Source organism: Aulonocara stuartgranti, assembly GCF_965226115.1.
Source record: "Aulonocara stuartgranti genome assembly, chromosome: 20".
NCBI classification, from domain to species: domain Eukaryota; kingdom Metazoa; phylum Chordata; class Actinopteri; order Cichliformes; family Cichlidae; genus Aulonocara; species Aulonocara stuartgranti.
The window spans coordinates 31,841,701-31,861,873 of NC_138956.1; the positions used below are offsets into that span (position 1 = coordinate 31,841,701).

At 38.6% G+C, this 20,173-nt stretch overlaps 1 protein-coding gene across 1 annotated transcript; it reads right to left on the reverse strand.

The window, feature by feature from the left end:
• Positions 1-14,491: 14,491 nt before the first annotated feature.
• LOC309696764 (E3 SUMO-protein ligase ZBED1-like) lies at positions 14,492-17,361 on the reverse strand. Its single transcript, XM_082518146.1, has 3 exons — positions 15,986-17,361; positions 15,557-15,809; positions 14,492-15,393 (listed from the first exon to the last, which is right to left on the reverse strand). The coding sequence occupies exons 1-3, from the start codon at positions 17,101-17,103 to the stop codon at positions 14,977-14,979; spliced, it is 1,788 nt and encodes a 595-aa protein (XP_082374272.1). The 5' UTR covers positions 17,104-17,361; the 3' UTR covers positions 14,492-14,976.
• Between the last annotated feature and the right edge of the window lie 2,812 nt (positions 17,362-20,173).

A 20,173-nucleotide genomic window follows, 5' to 3' on the forward strand; every position in this document is an offset into this window, starting at 1 on the left:
GCCTTTGTTATCTTGTGGCTACACAAGCCAGCAAGTACCAACGACCGGATTTGGTGTGTGGTAGTAACAGGTAAATGAACTTTTTTTTAAATTATTTGAATATATATGAGTGCCTGTGTATAAATACACAAACAATACACACATGCTTTCAATTGTGTAATTTAAGTGATCTAGTAGCTCTGCTTTGGAAGTTCAGTTCATGCTAGAAATGTGTTTTGGAGTTTGTACGTGTTTTGTCTCTAGGGGCCACCGCATATATTTATATATAAACATATATAAATAAAACCACTTTTTTTACGTTAGTAATTCCTTTTGTGCATAATTTTATATTATTGTTAATAATAAATTAATTAAAGCAACAAAACAACCTGAAGAGCCGGTTCGGAGCCGAAAGAGCCGGCTCTTTTTAGTGAGCCGAACCGAAAGAGCCGGATCTGTAAAAAGAGCCGGAAATCCCATCACTAGTACCGTAATGAATGCTGCCTTCAAGTGCTGTCGTAAAAAAGGGCTTCGAACGCAACACCAGGGAAATCTTCCACACGAGACGAGACGCTATAATAAAATAAAATAAAATAAAATAAATGTTTATTGTTTTTACTGAATTGTACATATATGGATTCTTAACAAATAAACATTATTTTCTGGGGCATGTACAAATAAATTCTCATCACAAAATCTGAAGAATAGAATAGCCCTTTATTGTCATAGTACATCAAAACGAAATTAGGGTTGCTCCACACCAACTGTGCAGGAATAAAATATAAATAGTAAGACAGCAGGAATAAATAACAAACAGGAGAAATGTATATAATCAAGAGGAATATATACAAAACAAGAGAAAGGCAATGATAATAGAAGAGGCACACAATGGTGAAAAAAGTGCTGGAAGTAGTGCAAAGGACTTGATTTAGTGTCTATATGTGAGTGGCCTGAGTGATAAGGAATATTCATATCATGGCTGAGATTGGTGAGATGAGTGGGCAGGGGTGGGGTGTGGGGGGATAGTATTTGTTAACAGTCCGAATGGCACAAGGGAAGAAGCTGTTTGTGAGTCTGGAGGTGTGGGACCTGATTGACCTGAGGCACCAACCAGAAGGCAGCAAGTCAAACAGGTGGTAGGTGGGGTTCAAGGGGTCATCTGTGATGGCCCTGGTTTTCTTGAGACAGAAGGATGTATATATTGCGCCCAGGGACGGCAGAGGGCAGCCATGATTTTTTGGGCCATGTTAATTACCCTCTTCGAACCCTTCCTTTCTCAGTAGTGGCCCCTGTGTACCAAACACCCAGGCAGTAGGCGAGCACGCTCTCCACTGAGGAGCGGTAAAAGGCCAGCAGCAGCTTCCAGTTCAGCTTATTCTTTGTCAGGACACAGAGGAAGTGCAGCCGCTGTTGGGCCTTCTTTACCAGGGCGATTCATAACACATGGTATGATTCAAAAGCATGATTAGTTGTGGCAGTGGTTTTGTGGGGCATGTCCCACTGGTTTGGGTGCTGAGCCACTGCGGGTGGGTCTTGGAGCATTAATTTGTAATGATTAATTATTAACAAATTGTTTGATGTGAAGTTTTCTTAAGCAGGCTGTGCCCCTGTGGCTCTGAATTGTCAGCAATGATCATAAACAGAGAAACACATGATCAGATAATGATAAACAGAGAAGAAACCAGTTCAGAGACTTCATGTGGATGGGAGAGAGAAGAAAAGTTCTGGGGCTGGAGTGTTTTCTTTTATTGTTTGATTTTGGGCAGTAATAGAAGAGAGGGGACGAAGCTGTAAGGATACTAATAACACAGGTAATATGTTTTTCACACTTTCTCACTGTGCCCCCTGGTCAGACTCGTGAAAATGTTAAAAGTTGTTTTTTTCTGTTTTGTATGAGTCCTACTTGTTTTTCTCCTTCTCAGAAAGGAGAAAAAAATGTCTACTGCAATGCTATAAATAAATAAATAGATAAACAAATATCCAACCGTCCACAATTCTGCAGAGGTGCTTCATTTCAGGTGGAGTTCTAGCTGAAAAACTTTAGAACAGATTCACTGAAATCAGTATTTAGAGAATCAGTACTATGAGGTTGTCCTTCACTCTAGTTAAATTTTATTTGCAACTAATCAAAATTGTAAAGTTTTTCTAATCTCACTCCGGCCTAGTGCTATAAATAGATCTTACATCTATAAAAACCTTATTACATGGTGCTGGTGCTGAATTTAAGGATGTTTTCTCAACTAGAAATAAAAAATAAATGCCAGGGCATGAGGGATTTAGTGTTCCTGACTTGACACATGGATTATGTGCAGAAACTGGGGTTTCAGTGACGCCTTTGACAGTGCGAAGGACATTACATAAGGTGTGCCTCAACTGACAAGAAACCCACTGGTCACAAAATGGCACAAAACTGCAAACATAAGCCTTGAGCATAACATACAAAATGAAGAATGTTTGAAAAATTACTGAAATGATAACTTCCAGTCTTGAGAAGCTTTGCAGGGCAGGATTTCTCCAAATGAGAGTGACCTGAAACATATACAGAGATGATAGCTGTATCATCTCTAAGTATAGCACACAGTCAAGCCTATGAAGGGATAAATCAGTATAAATGACTACCCAGGCAAACAGAAGGGCAATGAAGTTAAGAAAAGCATTTGAAATACAATAGCTGGAGTGCAAAAGCAATCTTACAAAGAGTGACTGTGGACCACTGGAATATATACCAAAAAGTTAATAAAGTGAATGATAATATTTCTAGGATAAAGGAGCTGGTGAGGAGAGGTCGTGAATGGATAATGCACAAACTTTGACATTATGAATAAATGCCTGCAAAGCCACGGTGATTTTAAAGAAAAAAAATGGAATCTATGATTTAGTTAAGCATGTCCACAGAATTGAATCCGAAACAAGATTATCATGGGTCACATCTCTCATCAGTAATAATGGAGTACTTTACAGGCAAATAAGGATGAATTTAGGATATACTTACTTATTGCTACTGCTTCTGAATTCTTACTCTAGGTATCCAAACATTTAGTTGTTTTATATCAAAACAGTATCAGAGTGTATTTATTTTTGTTGTAACAACTTTAAATAAAAATTTCCATAACCTTTGGAATAATGCTGTGTTTGCTGTCTCAGTGGCTCGTTTTTCAAACTGTGAACTTGAAATGTTGAAATCCCACCAGTCTTCCATATGCCCTGCAGACGCTCTCCCTCATCTTATAATTAAAACCAAAACCAAGCATCATCAACATTTTCCCTCACCCATCGTCTCCACTTGGGAAATAAACGTTTGCCTTTGGGAGTATTGTGCAAATAAAAAATTATTATGTAAAACTATAAGCAGTTTTTTGTAAATACAAACAACTCATAATAAATACTTCAGTCAATGTGCTACGGTTCTGCCTCAGCCTAACCAGATAAAACTGTCAAGGAAAATGGACGTGAAATTGTCCTTTTTAAATTCATATGATTCCCGTGTGAAGCAATAAATTAATCTGGTCCTCTAAGTCACTTGGCACCAATTTCAAGCAGCAGAACCCTCACAGAGAAAATCCGCCAAGGCTTTCACAATGTTTAACTCAATAAACTGCTTAAAATTCAGTCCATGGAGGACACAGGTACATTTAGCTACCTTTGTGGTTTGCTGCTGAGAGGGGGATCATGAGGAGCAGAGAAAAAGATGATGGCCTGGAATGTAAAACAAAGAGCGAAATAACCCTTTGCTGGGCAATTAGGAGTGACCCACTGTTGAACTTCCTCTGGCCTCACTGTGTCCCTCAGGCACTGTAGAGGTGGGAACAGCTGACACACATCTTCCATGGGGGTGACATTGCACAAATGCTGCCAAATTATATGCTTACAGACAGTCTCGTAATAATTTATACTGACATTTTACACCACTTGGCTCGGATTTGGTAATTAAAATTTGACTGTGACACTCGTCCTCACAGGGAACAAGTGAATACTGTAAGATTTTGGCCCCCAAAAATATTCCTCAGACATAGTTTCAAAAAGGAATCTGACATTTTTGGAAATGTCAGATATGGAGAGGAAAAAATTCCACCTCTTGAGTTTACTTAATTAAATACCATTTATGCTCATTATCTTCTTCTTTTTGAATCGTTAGCTGCTAAATGTTTTGGTACATTTACCAATAAGTGATTCAACACTGATTGACCAGCAGAATGGGATGTTTTTCTTTTTCTTTTTGAAAACAGATGATAAATTCTCATTTTTTTGTCTTGATTTATTCAAGATAAATATTGAAAAGAAAATTTCAGAAAACTCAACCCACTGTGATGATCATGATCTCATGAGAGCGAACCAAAAGGCTTGTTAGAAGGAAAAAAACCCATCACTTTACACCACTTCACTCACTAGATGGAGACATTTTACAGGTTTTATGATAAAGCCGCTCTTAGAGCTGTTGACCAGTTGGTGTGAGGACAAAAGGCTCATTCTCAGTTTGTGACCTAATGTCCAAACTTTGGCTTGGTAAAATAATACATTTGAAGGGCTTACTGTAGTACAGCCTGTGGACATTTGGACTCTTATAGCAACAGCTTAAGGCTTGCATGCACAGATGCCTGACACAGAGCTTCTACACTGTGCTTAAGGATTAGCAAGCTGTTAGTAAAGCCCTTCCTAAGTTGTAAGCTGATAGTTTCTGAATATGTAGACAAATGGCCAGACAAGAGTTTAGGGGTGTAAGCTGCAACACACCTTGCAAACCTGTGAAAACTATGCATGTGTTACTAGTTGTAGCAGTCTGTGTGATTATTAGAGACAGACATTACATTGAAAAAATCCTCAATTTAAATTATGCCCCATCCAGAAAAAAATGTTTTTATCAGTTAAGAAATGTAGATATGTATTAAATGTAATACATATCTACACACCAGTTATAGTGTCTGATGTATTTCCTGGCCAGTGCTGAAATGCACTTTATTTATTTAAATAAATTCAAAGTGACCATCATTCATGAATTCATGCATTAGCAAAGAAAATCGAAGGAGACTGGCGGATTTTGCCATCTGCAAATATGTATGATGTCGATTTTAAAGAGCGTAATTCATCACACATCAATCAGCAAGTAAATTAGCTAAATTTAATTTTCTGTCTTTTTGTAAAAAGCAGGAAAACATCCAGCTTATTATATTTTCTTGCGGCGTAGCTGTTAATTGAATTTATAGCACTTACACCTAAAACATCGATGCTTTATTGACATTTGCTGTTGTGATTCTGTGTTGCATATCGAAGGCCACAGCAGTGTTATTGTGTAAATTATTGATATGACAGAGCGCGGCTTTAAATGTCAATACACCTCCCTGGAGAAGGAAAGTGAACGACCCCTGATGCTGAAGTTTGATCAATAGATGGAGATGGGTGCCTTGCGAGAAGTGAAATGGCATAACACAGCGAGACTCAAAAGAGGGGGGGAAATCATCAAAAATTAAACAAAGGAAGTTACAGATGAAGGGAGAATACAAATGTTGCATTTTTTCCCCTAAAAATAAAGCTACAGCAGCACAATATTCCCAAGCAGATACACCGTGTAGCACATAATGACTACCTTCTTGTTGTGTCACAATATCAAAGGTCAAGATGTGCTCTGGTTAATCAAATTCCGAATTTATTGCTGCACAGCGGTGTTTCTCTGAGAGGTGACAGCTTTAAAGGGCTTGATAATAACACACCGTGGGGATGTTGAATAAGCATGTGTATTATTTGCGGATGAGGGTGTCAGGGAAAAGCAACACATTAGGTAGCAGCATAAAATATTGAACAAACTCATCTTTATTGTGCTCGTCAGGAGGATGGTGCTGTGGCTTGCTCAGCAAAGCCTTCCCTGGATACGATAAGGTTTGAATTCTCTGTATATGCATTCTTTGCAGATCCACTTTTATTCATGTATTCAAATTTGCATGGTTTTTTTAAAAAGTATTTTTACTTGCTGGGTGATTTATGACTGTCTACAGTGTGTGCACCAGATTTATTTCAGGTAAGATGCAGAATGTCTGCATCCAGTGGCTTAAGAGGCTGTTATAACCATTTACTTGTGTAGAATAATTAGGATAATATAGTCTGAATAAGAAATGTGTCCTTACTTCTTTCCTTTGATCTTCCTGAGACAAAATCAAAACATAAAATCTTTATGTGACATACATAATTATGATTTCTCCCAGACAACAGAGTGTGTCTATTTGCAGCTGCCACAATATTTATGCAAAATCAAGCTCTATTTGCTCTATTTGTTGCAACCACACAGTTACATGTTTCATGCTGTGTACGCTGTCAGACGTGCCATAAAGAGCATCTTTCAATCAGGTGTCATGGTGTGTGTGTGTGTGTGTGTGTGTGTGTGTGTGTGTGTGTGTGTGTGTGTGTGTGTGTGTGTGTGTGTGTGGGCACAAACTGAAAATCCCCTGTCAAACACTGAGTCATTTCTCTTATTTGCATGTAATGCACACTTAATGCCAGATTATACGTTCATCTTCACCTTCATGTTTCTATCCTGTTATTAAGTCTTTGTTTATGTGCCATGGAACCGCCGAAACAAAAACTGGGAAATTATAACATCACATTCATTCTCGTTTCTCTGTAAATCTTAAACACTGCACCATGTTTGTGATTACTGAGCATTTCTACCCACTGGATTGCAGAAGAAAGAAAAACTTGCAAAGCATAATCACAAAAGCTGTCAGCTGTCAGTAAAGCGACTGAAGTGTGAATGATTGAAATGTGTTTTATTCTGTGTCCGCTCACCATAAATTGCCCTGCGAGGCTAAGGGACTCATGAACATGCACATTTACTGCATTCAGTCAACGGTCTCAGTGTTGCTGTGCTTGCAGTTGCATATTTTTACTTGCATAAACAGTAGTTATTTCATTTCTGTTGCTGTAGCGTTCACTGGGGGCAAAACACTTTAGTGTTGGTTTACTGTGATTAATAATTTCTGAAGGCATGGTTATCTGCTTGCCCACTGCTCACAGCCTACATGATAATCTGCAGTCTAATCCAATATGCTGCTGATGAGTTGAGCTACTACGTGTGGATATTACCTCTGCTGACACATCTGCATTGGCTGAGTTTACAGTAAGAGAAATATAGTCGGAATTTTGCAAAATCTTCTTTATTTCCCCTGCATTTGCAGTAAAGTTGGCCGACATCCCAACCCAGTCATTTAAATTGAATATGACTGTGAAAGTTTATGCTGCCATTACAGGGGCCATCAAAGTGCCTAAATGGAAGATTAGAACCCATTTATCCTTCTGAAAAAAATATTGTTTTGAGACTCTTAGACAGCATTTTCCTAAGACATCAGTGAAATATTTCAGCGCTTTCATTTATCATTGCATTGCTCTTCTCTTTCATGCAGCAAATAAGCAACTGCTTCTGCTTCCAATGCCGAGAACTCCTCACATATCCATCTGCTAGCTTAGTTTGCACCCAAAAACGACACAATTAATCATGCTGTCACACTGTCTATGCATGCGAGCTAGATGGCTCAGGGTTACCAGGCACAGAGGGACGCAGTCAAACAACGTAGCGGAGGATGTTAACTACTTCGTGATGTGCAAAAACTGATTTCCATTATCACTGTGACCATGCAAGACTTTAAGTGTGAAAGTGTTGGATTATGCATTAGTCATCTTGCTTTGCATAATTATTTTGTACTCTGAGTGTCCACTTTAAGCAGTCAATCGGCTTTTCTCAAACATGTCATTCTCTTTCAGAGGGCTAGCCAAAATGAATAAATTTTAAAAAATGAGATAAAATAAAATAGACTTAATAAAAAAAAGGTTTCTCGTCCCCATTTACTCCTTCTAAATTCTCACTACACATGGTTAATTTAGGCTCAATGACTCATATGACTCATCTAGTTAAAATGAACAAGCAGCCCTATTCTAACATTGTGGTGAACAGAAATTCAGTAAGTCAAAGTGTTATAACAGGAATAGAGTCACAGAGGTGGTGACGCTCTAGCACTGGAAAAAAATAATAATTGGACAATTCTATATTTGGCTCCGTGTTTGTGTATTTCAATCCTCATCCTTATTAAATTCATCCTGAGTGCATAACTGATCCCTCAACAGAACGCGCTGAAGTCATCTTCGGATGTAAGATGCCAGCTAAATGAACAGCTACTAATAAAAAAAAGTGAATTTCTCCAGTTTCCCTCAATTCTCAGCAAGCCTCCCCCCTCGCTGCATGCTCAGAGGAAGTGACACCAACACAGCAGTGTCCCTGCCGACAAAAGTGTTCATTTTGGTACTTTCTGTGGAAAATAATAAGACATTAAACCCTGGGAGGGCTGGAGAGCCTTATGTTACTTGCAGCCTGTCTTCGAAGAGCAGCTTTGCCTCCTTCTCGCCAAATGCGCTTACATTTGGGGACTCCTACCTCCTGCCACATTTCCAAGGCAGCTGTGTTATTATGGATAGAGATTACTGAGGGTTGGTGGGCAGAGGCAGACCTCAACTGATTATTAGGAGAAACAAAGCGAAATGCTTGGTAAGCGTGGCCTGTTTGAGTGCAATTATCCTGCACTCTTGAAAATTCTGCCTCAAAAGATTCGAGGGACCGCAGGGTTACTGCTCCCGAATCAAAGCCACAACACGCTTCCATTGAATTAGTATAGATAACAGTACATTTTATGTTTAAGAGCTCTGACTGTGCTGAAGAAGTCTGTGGTAAGGCAATAGAGAGCGAAAGTAAAAAACTGGAGCTACCAGACTTATTAACAGGTGTGTTTTGCTAATAACAAAGAACTACAGCCCTGTAACAGCATGTCGACTGGACAACCCCACACATTTAAAAAAGAGAGGTTAAAAAACAGAATAATCTGAAATATTTCAGTTTTATAGCTATAGTTACATTTTCCCACACTGCTCATTTGGTGGCTACAAATGCATTAGAGATACATCTAAGCTGTTGTATAAGAGCTTGTTTATCACAAGCAGGACTAAATTTTTATGAATTCTGTTTTTTTGGGTTTTGTTTTTTTTTACTAGAAAATTGATATACTTCCCTAATGTCTGCTGGGGGGAACCCACAGCTGGAGGCAACATGGCAAACGGGAAAACAACAAAGAACAGAAGGAAGAACGTTTTCCTCTCATGTGTCACACAAGTCAGCCACAATGTCAGTGACACAGTAGCTCATCTGGCTCACGATCCATCATAATTTACATGTTATTGTAATGTGTGAAGTACTAAAAGAAAATGGTGAGTTTTTTTGTTTTTCTTTTCATTTTTTGGCCTTACTGCACCAACTAATGAAAAGTAAAATCTACCTAGACGCCAAAGAGGATGCAAACCACCACATCCAAAGCAAATGAGTCTACTTCACTCTTGTATGAAAGTGTAGATGCCAGGAGTGTTTGACTCCACTGTCTGTAGGAACCATGACCTTCAAAAGCATGGAAATGTGTGAATGCATCAACTTGTCATAGTGCTGATAACACTGTATTACTAATATTAGCAACTCATTGGTTGACTCCCACAGTAGGAACCTTTCTACTGTGGGAGTCAACCACTAGGATCATGATCATCATTACCATTGTTGGCTAGAGTAACAGAATAACAGAGGTATGCATCTGAAGCTATCACTTTATTGTTTGATAAAAATCTTTCTTCTTCAATCATTTTGTGCAAAACTGACAAATCCACTCCATGAGGAGTGAGAATTTGGTGAAAATGTAAATATAGGTCAAGACATTTTGTCTGAATAATACTTTTCTAGAAGAACCGATTGTTGTGAACTGTGGACAGACGCGTCACCACGGCATGAGCTCATTGGTCAAGTAACGGCTCATGTGTTTGACATCGGGTATCCCGTCGTCTTTAATACATCAGTGTTTCACCTATCAGATGTTGTTCCTCTGGAAGAAACAACAACCAACAACTTATTAAAGAGGCACACAGGTGCAAATATGATATATTTTCAGTAGTTAATTTTTCTTAAAAATTAAGATAAAGGTTTTCTAAAATAAATATTTATTCTATATTCTATATTGTAAAATAATATATCAAAACAAGATAAAAGTTTATGAACTTAGTCACACAATACCAGCACCAGCTGAACTTTAGTTGGGGGTGAATACTTTTAGCCATCTAAAATGAAAATACATTAAATTTAGAGGGTTTATTTTGAACTGTTGGTTGAGAAAATACCATTTTGTACCATTAGTTCATAAATGTTTCTAAGCCTTGCCTTGTTGGAATCATTGCATGTTCCACTTCATTTGTTTTATTTTTGAATCTTACCAAAAGGGAAAATTCAGAAGTTTTTCTGCATGATGGAGTGGTATCAAAATGAAATTTTTTTTCTGTTAGACCAACAACTAAGATATCCAAGGTAGTTAGGAGAATCACTGAACCTGTTTGCTCTTTGCGTGATTATTTTCCACCTTTCACACACTGAAATTGAAATAGAAAGTGTTCTCAATTGCTGAGACAACAGTGAAGGCCGTGTTTATCTGCACAGAAACAAATCTCACGCTGCTGCTCCTCAGCCAAACATCCTATCATTCTGCCCAAACGATTTCATGCATGGGGAAGCTGAGATTAGGAAGAAAATATCAGGTTAGAAAGGACAGTAAGAACTCAGGCTGAAGCACCTTCTAAACACAAACAAGCTCATCTGTTCTCCCACCTTATACTAAAATGTTTTTATAATTATGTAGCCTACTTAGAGCTGTTAGAACTCTATTTTGCTATTATGCACTTTAATAGATACTTAGAAGTATCCATAATTTAATTCAGTCCCTTAAATACAATTTCAGTCAAAATGGAGCACCTAGAGCAGCTCTGAGCTTTTGGTTTAGAGGGGTTACTTGTACTCACTGGCCATGTTTAGTATGAGCGTCATAAGGAAAGGCATAATGTTTCCATAATAAGTGCCATTTACTGTTCATTAATTTCAATTAAAAACATTTTTGCCTTTGGTATTTTACAGTGCAGTTACTGGTCCTGACACATTCGTAATCATATCCTGAAGTTTTTCTTTTGCTCATATAACCTCTTGTTTTTAATTTCTTAGGCTTGTGTGAACCTCTGGGTTCAGTTGCTGTGGCAACTAGATCACATTTCCTCCAGTGGAATGAAAACAAGCTCATTTAGTTTGTCATCTCCGGGCTCTGCTTCCCTGCACCTGCTCAATACAAGGATATGAGTATCTTAAATTACTAACACCCGTATCACAGGCATAAATAGCTAGTTGCGAGTAGTAGATCCAGATGAGCTTGTAAAGTAGTAAAAGAAGAAAAGTCCATATCAGCAGTCACAGAAGTAGTAGCTAGGAAGATTCTGGAGATAATCAGTACTGTCACTTTATACTTACGGTAATATGTTTTGGTCATTGTTTCTTCTTCCCTGCACAGAATGATGCATATGTTTTGCCTGCAGTTCCACTAAGACATCTAATCTCTACTATATGTATATATAAAATCATAGCACATAAATATTATAGATATCATCTACCGAAGAACTTTAATATTTTATTTTGTGTTTATTTATTGTATAAGTTTGACTGTTTTGCTCACATGCTTTGCTATTTACTCACAAAGTTTCTTTTTACACTGTATTTTAATTCATTACACCTCTTCCCGATCACCATAAATAGCAGCTCCCATGTTAAGTCCACAGCTAATGATAGATGCTTTGCTAACTATTCAACACTGAACGCCTGAGATGACTACATACATACAGCTGTGCAGTGGAATAAAAGTGAAGAAGTAGCTTTGTGCCAAGCTGTTCTCATTCCTGGGGCATCTATTAAAACTGCTGTTATGGCTAATTTACACAAAAAAGGGTCACACGGTAGAGCCTGACAGATGGGGTTATGGCATTAGCTGCCCCCAACTTTTACAGCACAGATGGTTACTGTTGAGAAAAGTGTCCCAAATGTAACCAAGAAGTTCTCAGAGTCTAAACCTAACCACAGATTGTTAAAGTAAGTAAAAAACGGTGTAAAACACTTTCAGTAGGTTTTCATGGTTTATAAAACTTGAAGGGAACTCTTTATGATGGGTAATTGGACTATTAACTTTTTTTTTGGATGCATCTGTGCAACCAGGGCACCACTCAAAACCTCTCCTCATGGTCAGGGCAGAGAAGAAGTCAGTTAAGGGATCACTTCACTGATTGGGTTCAGTCCTCTGGGGAAGCTGGTGTAAAGATTCATAGCGGCAGAGGTGGCAAAAGTACATTTGTGACTGAAACAGAAGCACAAATAATTGTGTAAAAAAAATACTACAGTTTTTTACTCAGTTAAAAGTAAAAAAGATACAAATGTAAAAAGTAACTCCTCGTACGACATTTTTGTTTTTTTGCCAAGCCATCGCATTAATATTATAATAAAATAATATAAATAAATATGAATATGAACATTATTTTTAACTGAATTTCTAATTCATCAGAATTAGAATTTTAAAATTTCCATGGGTGACTTTGCATCAACATCTAAACAGAAAAATTTGAATAGTCACAGGTTTAAGTGGGACTTTAAAAAGTGCAAGAACCCAGAGATCTGTGGTTGTGCTGCAGTGTCACAGTAATTTAGATATTGAGTGCTATTTTGTGTAGAGTTTGTTTTTAATTGTGCTGCTAAATTTGGTGGATTTTCACAAGTGAATTCAACATGATACAAGCAGATGTTGTATGATGGCTGATTTCTCGCACCCACACATTATAAAATCAGTACAAATGTAAAATTCAGTCAGCAAATCTAATCCTCATCATCAACTTACATTTAATTTGATGTCTGCTACCCTTTTTGTATCCTAACTTTGACCATGGACACATTAGCTGCTCTGCACCAGTCCACTATAACCCTTTATGATAAACTAAGCATTTAAGCCTGTACTCAGCTGGTATTTTTATGCAACCTTTGAGTAACAAAAAGTGAGTATTCTTCCATTTATTTTGCAGGATGGTTAATAATATGAAAAACTTTAGGAACACATAATGCAGGCCATAGATCCATTACTTTACATGTAATCTGTCTTTCTTACATTTCTCTCACATTCTTTTCTCTCCCAGGGAAATCAAATCAACAACTTTAGCTAACAGACACTCACTGTGTGACAAACTACACAGAAACAGTGTTTCTGTTTTCTGATATTTGTTGAGCTGTTAGAAATGCTGCGTTTGAACTCAACTTCAACATTACTCTCTTTACTTGCTCCTCTTCTGTAGCACCAGCTAGATGCTAAAGTACTTGCGACCAGAACTCCTGGACATCCAGACATATGGAATGATCCGGACAAAGAGCTTCCAAATCATTCTGAGTCACTTTAAGCCCTGAATATCATGCTGCAAATAATACATAAACTGTGTGTGATGAGTCCAGGTGATGGATACCTTAATATGATTTGCTTTATGTGTTATTGTTCTCTCCAAATCTAATGAAATGAAATGAAATCAAATTTTTATTATCTTTGAAGGTGCACAGATGCAGAAAATAATAACTCCCCTCAAATGTGTTAAACCTAAAGTAATGAGCTTGTTTTGAAAATGGAAGGAGTAGAAAGTAAAAGTAAAAAGTTGTCAGAAAAATAAACTCTCAAATCTAGTACATATACCTAAAAATTCTACTTCAAATAAAATACTTGCGCTCTGTTACTTCCCACCTCTACACAGTAATCCCGTCAGTGGCAGTCTTTTAGAAAATTGCCTTTCCATGGCAATAGCAATCTTCCGGCCAAACATCCACTAATTTAATTGTCTATCCTTCCACTTCATCTGATGCATTAATCATTGAATCATTCATCCAACGCATCTATTTAAGAAACAAAATAATTCAAACGATTCCACCAAGTCTGTCTGGCAGCCTCCGTATCTGATCCAGCTCACAGCCCTAATGGTAAACAGTTGACCAGACACTACTCTGCAAGCAGGAATGATTCATAATGAAGATTGTGTCATTCCTCCCACACTGAAAAGCTTCTGGCTCACTGTAGCTTGTAAACACCCTGCTGCTGCCAGCACAGTGCAGAGCAGCAATGGCAGCAGCATCTCCAAAACTGTCAGCTACAAGAGTCAACTTCAAGACCTAATTAATAGACAACATGTAGATGATAGCTTAAAGGACAATAAAATCGAGGTTTTGTAGCCAACATTATTTATCAATGAAGTTTGCATCATTCAAAATGCAGTTAAATTATTTGGCTACAACTAGGGATGGGAATCCTAGGAGTCCAATTCCTTGGAATTGTTAGTCTGCTTGCTTATAAGCCAAACTCTGAATTTCAACAGGTAACAAATGGATGAGCAGTCAGGCTGCAGCTTCAGTTTCTACCTGTTAGTGTTTCTACAGTAGAGTCACATTGGCGAGTCTCTTTGTGTTGGTTTTTATCTTTGCTTTGTGCTGTCGGCTTCGTGTTCTGTTTGTGTAATACTAAGAGAAAGATCATGTCTGTTGCCATTAGGATAGAAATTTGTGTTGGTGTGTGGGACTGTAGCCTATAGGTTTATATTGTTAAATGTTAATTACGAGTAGTGCTGTCAAGAGATTAAAAAAAAATAGAGATTAATTAATTATGATTTTTAATTAATTGATCTAATTAATCTCTTTTTTAATCTCACCTAAAAATAGCTGAGGAAAGCCCTCAACTTATTGTGGCAGACCAAAAGACTGATATAACAAAGAAAGTGACTTTATAAAGTCATTTATTGTTTAACAAACGTTAAACAGATGCAACCATTTACATACTGTTGTATTCTTTTGTAAAATAAGTGGAAAAATAAATACAAATAAAATCAAATAAATTAAGTGCTGCAAGTTAGCACATCAGAGTTGCTCTTTTCTGAGCAATACAGCACTGAAATTCCTCTGCTTCAGATAATGAAAAATAAAACTGACATTGCAGTGCTGCAAGTTAGCACATCAAAGTATTCTTCCATCACAAAAAAAAGTGCTGAACATCAAGCAATCTATTCTAGTAGGCTACAAATGACACAGCAGCTATGCTGACCACATGTGTCTCATTTCTTCTTCCTCAGCCAGTCGCTAAGACACACCAGCCTGGTAACATTTTCTGGAAGCAAGGCTGCCCTTTTCTTTTGCACTATGTGGCCTGCAAGGCTAAAGAGTCTCTCACAGGGTACAGAGGTAGCTGGGGAGGCCAGGTACTTTTGTGCTAGGACTGACAGCTTTTCATAGACTCCTGAGTGAGCATACCACCACTGCAGGGGACAGTCATCAATACTGATGCTGGGTTCTGCTCTGTAGCGCTGCAGCTCTCCAGACTCAATTCCATCTTCTGAGTCAGAGTCAGACCCCAGAAGGAGTTCGCTCCTCCTCTTCTTCTGAGCTGGTCCATCATCCTCTGTGGAGGGCTGGAGACTATCTGCTCTTCTGGGCTCTGCTGCCTGGAGCATATTCTCCAGAATGGTCCACACCTGAATGAATGAATGAATGAATGAATGATTGTGATTAAAACTAAGTGCTTTTTTTTTTAATTTTATTTAATCTTGTAAAGAACTTTGTGTTCCATATAATAAATAAAAGTTTGATTTGATAATGAATTGGACTCATTAGTCCAGCTTAACCTTATTGTCCTACCTGTTCCCTCTTTTCTCTTGGAAGACATTTCAAATCCTTAAACCGTGGATCCAATGCTGTGGCCACCTCGAACCATATCTCGTTGCCATTAGCTCGTCGTGCTGCCAGATCCTTCTGGAAGGCATTCTTGAACTTCACCACGTAGGCAGGATCATCATCAGTAATGTCCATGACACGGTACAGATGGCGAAAAGCAGGCAGCACTACAGAGCAAGAGACGTAGGCCTCACCACCCAGCAGCTCTGTCACATACCTGCAGAGGTGGAGAGGTTTGCTAAATAAACCTAGCTGGATTCATTTAAATCAAAGTGTAACTGATTTCCAATTTAATTGTCCTTAAAAGTTCCTTGTTATGTTCATTAATTTTGATTTTACACATGTAACAGTAGTTTATATAATTAAAATGGGAAGGTGTTTATTTGAACTTACTTGCATGGTTCAAGCAGGAGCTCCAGCCTCTGCAGTTTCGCCCACTCAGCTTCGGTTGGCAAGACCAACCTGTGGTTCTGTTGGTCCAACGTAGCCTGGACAGCCTCTCGGTTACATAGGAGGCGTGAGACCATTGCGAGAGTCGAGTTCCACCTGGTGGGTACATCCTGTATAAGTTGATCGCTCTTCTTTCCGAGTGCTACTTGTTGTTGGTTAAGTTCTGTGGTACTCGCAGGGCTTTGTTTAAAATGACCAACAATCTTGCGGCACTTTGCCAGTACACCGACAAAACCACTGCTATCGAGACATACCGTGATGGTCCTCTGGAGAATGTGAGCATTGCAGGCGATGTGCTCATATGGAAGTGCTCTCATAGCAGCCAGCATGTTTGCTGCGCTGTCTGTGCCAATGGTGGATATCTTGTTTTCAATACCCCAGTCATTTGCTACCTTGAGGAACTGTTCGGCGCATTTATCAGCAAAGTGCCTGGTTTCTGTTCTCATGACGGTCAGTGCAAATGAGTTGAGGTTCCACTCACTATCAATAAAGTGTCCAGTCACCCCAAAATAGCTGTGGTTGCCAGCTGAGGTCCAGTGATCTCCGGTTATAGCAACACAGTTGGGAGAATCCTCCGCCAAAATCTCAAGTTTGTTTTTCTTTTCGCCGTCGTACATTTTGCTGATTTTGGTCGTTACTGTAGTCCTGCACGGCGGCTTGTATGACGGGTCATTGGACGCAATTTGCAACACCTCTGTCAATCCTTCGTCCTCTACTATATTTATCGGCCTACAGTTCATCGCTATCCACTTGGCAATAACATTAGTCAGCCTGTCGGTCGCAGACTTGCTCATACGAGGGGTATTCTCTAGTTTTGTTTGGCGAAAAGCTTTGCTCTGGCTTGCTATATTGCTAACGTCTTCACTGCTAGCTGTTGCTACACTCGCGGCTGGGTGCTTTGCGTTGAGGTGATAGGCCAAACTTGAGCTGCTTCGGTGGTAAGCAAACTCCTTCTTACACTCTAGGCAGACCACTTTACCTTTGTCAATGGTGCCGTCGGGGCGTTTATGAAATACAAATTTCCCGTTCATTGGGCCAACAACTCTCAGATGCGCCTCCATATCCACACTGTAAGCTAATCACCACTTCTCACCTTGACCTCACGACGTGACTCCACCCCCAACAAGTCAAGCACAAGGAGCCCAGCACATAAAAACGGATTTTATAACATAGCAACTCTCATACAAAATCAATGACGTCAAGAGATTAAAAATTAGATTAACGAGATTAAAAAACATAACGCGCTAAATAGCATTGTAATTAATTAATCGCAATTAACGCGATAATTTGACACCCCTAATTACGAGACAATGTGTTTAAGGTCATTTTGCAGAGTAACACAAAAGTAATGTAACGAGTAGTATAACAAGTTACTTTCTCCTGAGAGTAATTCAGTAACATGCTACAGGGAGCTGGGGTCTTTGACCCGGTATTTTGAGTTTATTTTTGTATTCGTGATTCTATCCTTCCATGATGATGCTTTTAGTCAAATTTTGTATGGTCTAGTTTTGAGTTTAGTTCCTTTATTGTCTCTAAGTTTATTTGTATATCTTGTTCTTGGTTTCTAGTCTGTTAGGGTTTTTTTGTCTTTGCTTCATCTTCCGTGAGAGTCAGTCGCGTCCTCTGTGTTTGTTATTTTGTTTCCCCCGGTCATGTCTGTTTTTTTCCCTCTCAGTCTCATGGTTATTTTCCTGTTGGTGTCTGCCTTCATGTCTCGCTTACCTGTTCCCTTGTTCCTCTCCTTGTGTTTCATCCTTGTCTATTGAGCCTGTCGTGTGTGTGTGTTTGCTTATTCCTGTCCTAGTGTCAGTTCATGTGTTCGGGCAGATCCTTGTCTTTTGTGCATTGTGTCTAGTTTGCTTCCCATGTCTTGTTATGCCTGATTTGTCCCTCCTGTGTTCCCACGTGTCTCCACTTTTCCTAATCATCTTCATGTAAATGTATTGTGTCTGTTCCCCTTTGTACCTTGTGAGATCACCTGTTCATCTTCACCCATGTTCCAGGTTTCATGGTTCTCGCTCCATGCTGGAGTGTTTAGTTTCTTATCAGTGAATGGTCAATCTCCTTTTGCTTTTGTTTTGTATTTCCATGCAACCACAATAAGCAGCTCAGCTTTTGTTTAAATCCAGGTTTGTCTCCGTAGTCTGCACTTAGGTCCTCACTCTCTGCCTTACAGACAGCATTACTTATTTAAACAGAACACATTAAGAAAAGCGTTTCTTGTAATATTTACTTTTTTGACAAAAAATCCAGACACTGATCAAAACAAGGAGGGAAAATCCCTCCAATACACAAAAACATTTGACCACACAGCATGCAATTAATTTGCACGACTGTATGGATGCAGCTCTTTGGTTATACACAAAGCAGATTGCTTGTGAAAACAGGACTGTTGCCAGTACTCTTGCAGAATAAGCAATGATATATCATTCTCAGATGTTTTAAGATTTTTATCACCTTTTCCCTGTTCTCAAAATCAACTGCTTTTTGATAGGCTGATCTTAGCAAACAGAAAGGTTAAAGAGCAGGATGGTGGCACTTCTCTGCTTACAGCAGAGCTGCTTGACTGAGATGACCACGTTTGTGCTCAACAACTTGTTTGAAACAAAACATTTAGAGCAGTTTAAAGCTTTAGCTTTTGGCTCACAGGGATTATTCTTGCAATTGCTGACTTCATTATCTGACAGTTTGGCCCTTTTATGTCAACATCAATAGTTTTTACATGACAGAAAATAAGGGAAAGCATAATAGGTCCCATTTTAAAAAAAGATAAAAAAGGAAATACAGCATAAAACATTAAACTGCTTCTTACAGACCTCACGGTCCTTTAGGACATCTTTCAAAGCAAGTCTTTTCTTCTCCGTCTGTCTGTCTAAAACCAAGAGAATAGATCAAAGTCACCATTGATCTAGTCCGCCTTCATTCGCCCTCAGATCTGAAGGAAAACACTCTGCTACAATAACCTGCAGTACACACAGGAGAAACTAATATTTTTGTCTTACTATACACAACCTGGGTGTTTTTCTACAACACTTGTTTTGCTTTCAGTGTCAGGGGATGTTGGCTTGGTGGTCATTTTTCCTAGGCCATATAAACAGTTAAAGTGTGTTTAACCTGGAAGCTGAACTGAGATCAAGAGATCTCCTGAGGGAAATGTGAGAACAAATTACAGAAACACAAGATCAAAATGAAATCAAAACAACCACCACCACCCCCCACACACTAATTAAAACCATCAGAAATATTATTCCAAATCTAATTTGCTAAAGCTTTAAAGCCTCTCTCAGGAATGAGTGTCTAATCTATTTGAAGCCGTTATTTCAGTGATGAAATGCATAAACCTGCATACAGTCTTCCGTGGCTCACTATTGATAACAGGAACTTTTGAAGTTGATTTGCGATCTATCTGGTGTTGTGTTTATTATCTCTGAGCTGAACTTTGGATGATAAATATCTTGGCCCCGTGAACGGAGACACAGATAATCTGGTGTCACAGATGCCAGAGAGACCATCCGGCCATTTCATATAACTCACAGAAGTGCGTGTGAAAGCTGTTTGCAGTGATGAATCGAGAGCAGTCTGCTAGAAAGTGTCTACTTAAGTGACAGCAGCATGAGCAGCCAGTCTGTGTTTAAAGGAAAAACAAGCTGAACGAATCCAATTTGGACGAGAGATATATCTCCATCTCCAGTATGTAAATATTAAGTAATAAAGCTGTAAACTGCAAAAACATAATTTCAAGCAATTAGACTAAAATAAAGCCTGGCAGCATAAAACTGAATTGGAAGATTTCATTTCATTTTCAAAAACAGTGGCCGTCATTCACTAATATCCCATTTATGAAACATACACTCTGCGCTATTTTATTCTTACCACTGTTCATATATTATTATGTTAAACCAGCGGGCTTGTACAATCTGCATTATGCCACACCCTCATTTCTCTGTACAAAGATGCATGCTTACTTTCAGGTGAAGTGGAGAAATTAGCAAGGATGCTCTAAGAGAGAAGCCTGCACCAAGAAATTAGATTCTAAGGGATGACATCCAGCAATGCTGTGCAATTTTTAATGAAAGATGAATAAGGAATAATGGAATGTGTAAATAATGACCAAAAGACAATAACAACAAC

Excerpts from the sequence above, each read along its gene's own strand:
- LOC309696764 (XM_082518146.1), bottom strand. The coding sequence starts at position 17,103 with ATGGAGGCGCATCTGAGAGTTGTTGGCCCAATGAACGGGAAATTTGTA. Across the intron at positions 15,810-15,985 it reads CTCCTGCTTGAACCATGCAA|GTATGTGACAGAGCTGCTGG; the intron begins GTAAGTTCAAAT and ends CCACCTCTGCAG. Across the intron at positions 15,394-15,556 it reads CAAGAGAAAAGAGGGAACAG|GTGTGGACCATTCTGGAGAA; the intron begins GTAGGACAATAA and ends TCATTCATTCAG.